Source organism: Pteropus vampyrus, unplaced genomic scaffold (genome assembly GCF_000151845.1).
Source record: "Pteropus vampyrus isolate Shadow unplaced genomic scaffold, Pvam_2.0 Scaffold170, whole genome shotgun sequence".
NCBI classification, from domain to species: domain Eukaryota; kingdom Metazoa; phylum Chordata; class Mammalia; order Chiroptera; family Pteropodidae; genus Pteropus; species Pteropus vampyrus.
In genome coordinates this window covers 3,042,530-3,044,061 of record NW_011888951.1, presented here as the reverse complement: position 1 = coordinate 3,044,061, position 1,532 = coordinate 3,042,530, and the positions used below count along the sequence as shown (strand labels likewise).

The 1,532-nt window shown below is 33.2% G+C and overlaps 1 protein-coding gene across 1 annotated transcript in view; it reads left to right on the top strand.

The window, feature by feature from the left end:
• Positions 1 to 313: 313 nt before the first annotated feature.
• The window catches only part of DMRTB1 (DMRT like family B with proline rich C-terminal 1), a 13,231-nt gene continuing 12,012 nt past the window's right edge, over positions 314 to 1,532 (top strand). Inside the window, exon 1 of the mRNA XM_011370519.1 lies at positions 314 to 416. Within this exon, the coding sequence (XP_011368821.1) occupies positions 314 to 416 (103 nt within the window). The remainder of the gene's footprint in view (positions 417 to 1,532) is intronic.

Here is a 1,532-nt window from a genome sequence, read left to right as displayed (position 1 = left end):
GAAGGAGGACTGAACAAACAGATCACTCGTTCATTACTGTCCAATAAAAATGTAATGCAAAATGTGTATGTAAATTAAAATTTTTCTGGTAGCCAATTTAAAATGTAAAACAAACCCCACACATTAAAATGTTATTTAACTCAATGTATCCAAAACCTCATTACTTCAATATGTAATCTATATAAAATTATTATTTCTTATTCTTTTTTCATACTATGTCTTTCAAATCTGATGTGTATTTTATAATTTCAGCACATCTTAATTTGAACTGGCCACACTTCAAGTGCTCAATAGCCACATGGGGGTAACGACTATGGTATTGAACAGTTTGGGATTTAATCTCTGCTTGGAGAGCCTGACACCACCCAGAGAGGTTGTGCAGCTGAATCAAAACATCTGGTTTGAGGTGGCCTTGGGTAAGTCAGAGGTACTACTTTTTTCTCTTTATTCCCCATTCCTTTGCCCCTTCCTCCTTGATATCATGTAATGTATGCTAACTATGTACCAGATACTGGATACTGTGCTGGGCATTCTAAATAAATTATCTCATTAATACTGCAAGAATCAGAGATCTTTATAGTTAAAGTAAATGAAATAACTAAATGATGGCAATACAGTGTAGTGGTTAAGAGTACAGACTTGGAGGCTATTCGTACATGTTTCTGCCATGTCCTGTGTACCTTAGGTAAGAAATTTCTTCTTTAAGCTTCAGTTTCATCAATTGTCAAATGGACACAATAAAAGATGTTGTTCTTTGGTTTAAATGAGACCATGCCTGAAAAGCTGTAAGTACCCGTGAAATATTAAATGGGATAAATGTGGGACACTTTGGAATTTGCAGTACATTATACAAATATTATTACTACTGCTACTACTACTGAGGCGCAAAGAAGTTAAATGATGTAGCCAAGGTAACACAGTTAATAAGTAGTGATCAGGTTCTCACTCAATTTGCCTGTTTCTAGAGCAGTTTTTTTTTTGCCATCTCTTTATAGTTACAACATGAACTGAATTTGACTGTGTCAGAAAATGAAAAGGTGTCTGGAAAAATAAATTCATGATATCTGTTTGCCATTATCACAGGAGCGGAATTCAGGGGGGAATTCTGTTTTTTTAATAGGAATTTACTGTTCTAAGAAACTAGACGGAACATACATAGAAAAAGGAAATTTCAATTTAATTTTTTTCACTCCTTTGTTCTTTTTGACTCTGATTTTAGTAGGGAACAGTGCCCTGAATATACTGGCATTAAATTCATGCATGTTGTGTTAAATTAAATAAAGGACAGAGATATTAAAGCTATCATTCCCTTTTAACAATGTATTTATAGGGACATGTGCCTCTCATCTTTTAAGACAAAATTTCTTGGAACTTATAGAAATTTGATAGTACTATCAAAAGTACATGTAATCAGTTTATACACTGTGAAAGTTTCTATGTATGTAAAATACTTTTTTTCATTAAATTAGCGAGTAAAAATAACAGCAAATGCCAGTGCTATTGGTTCTAACTAGCTAATAATGCCACTTTGA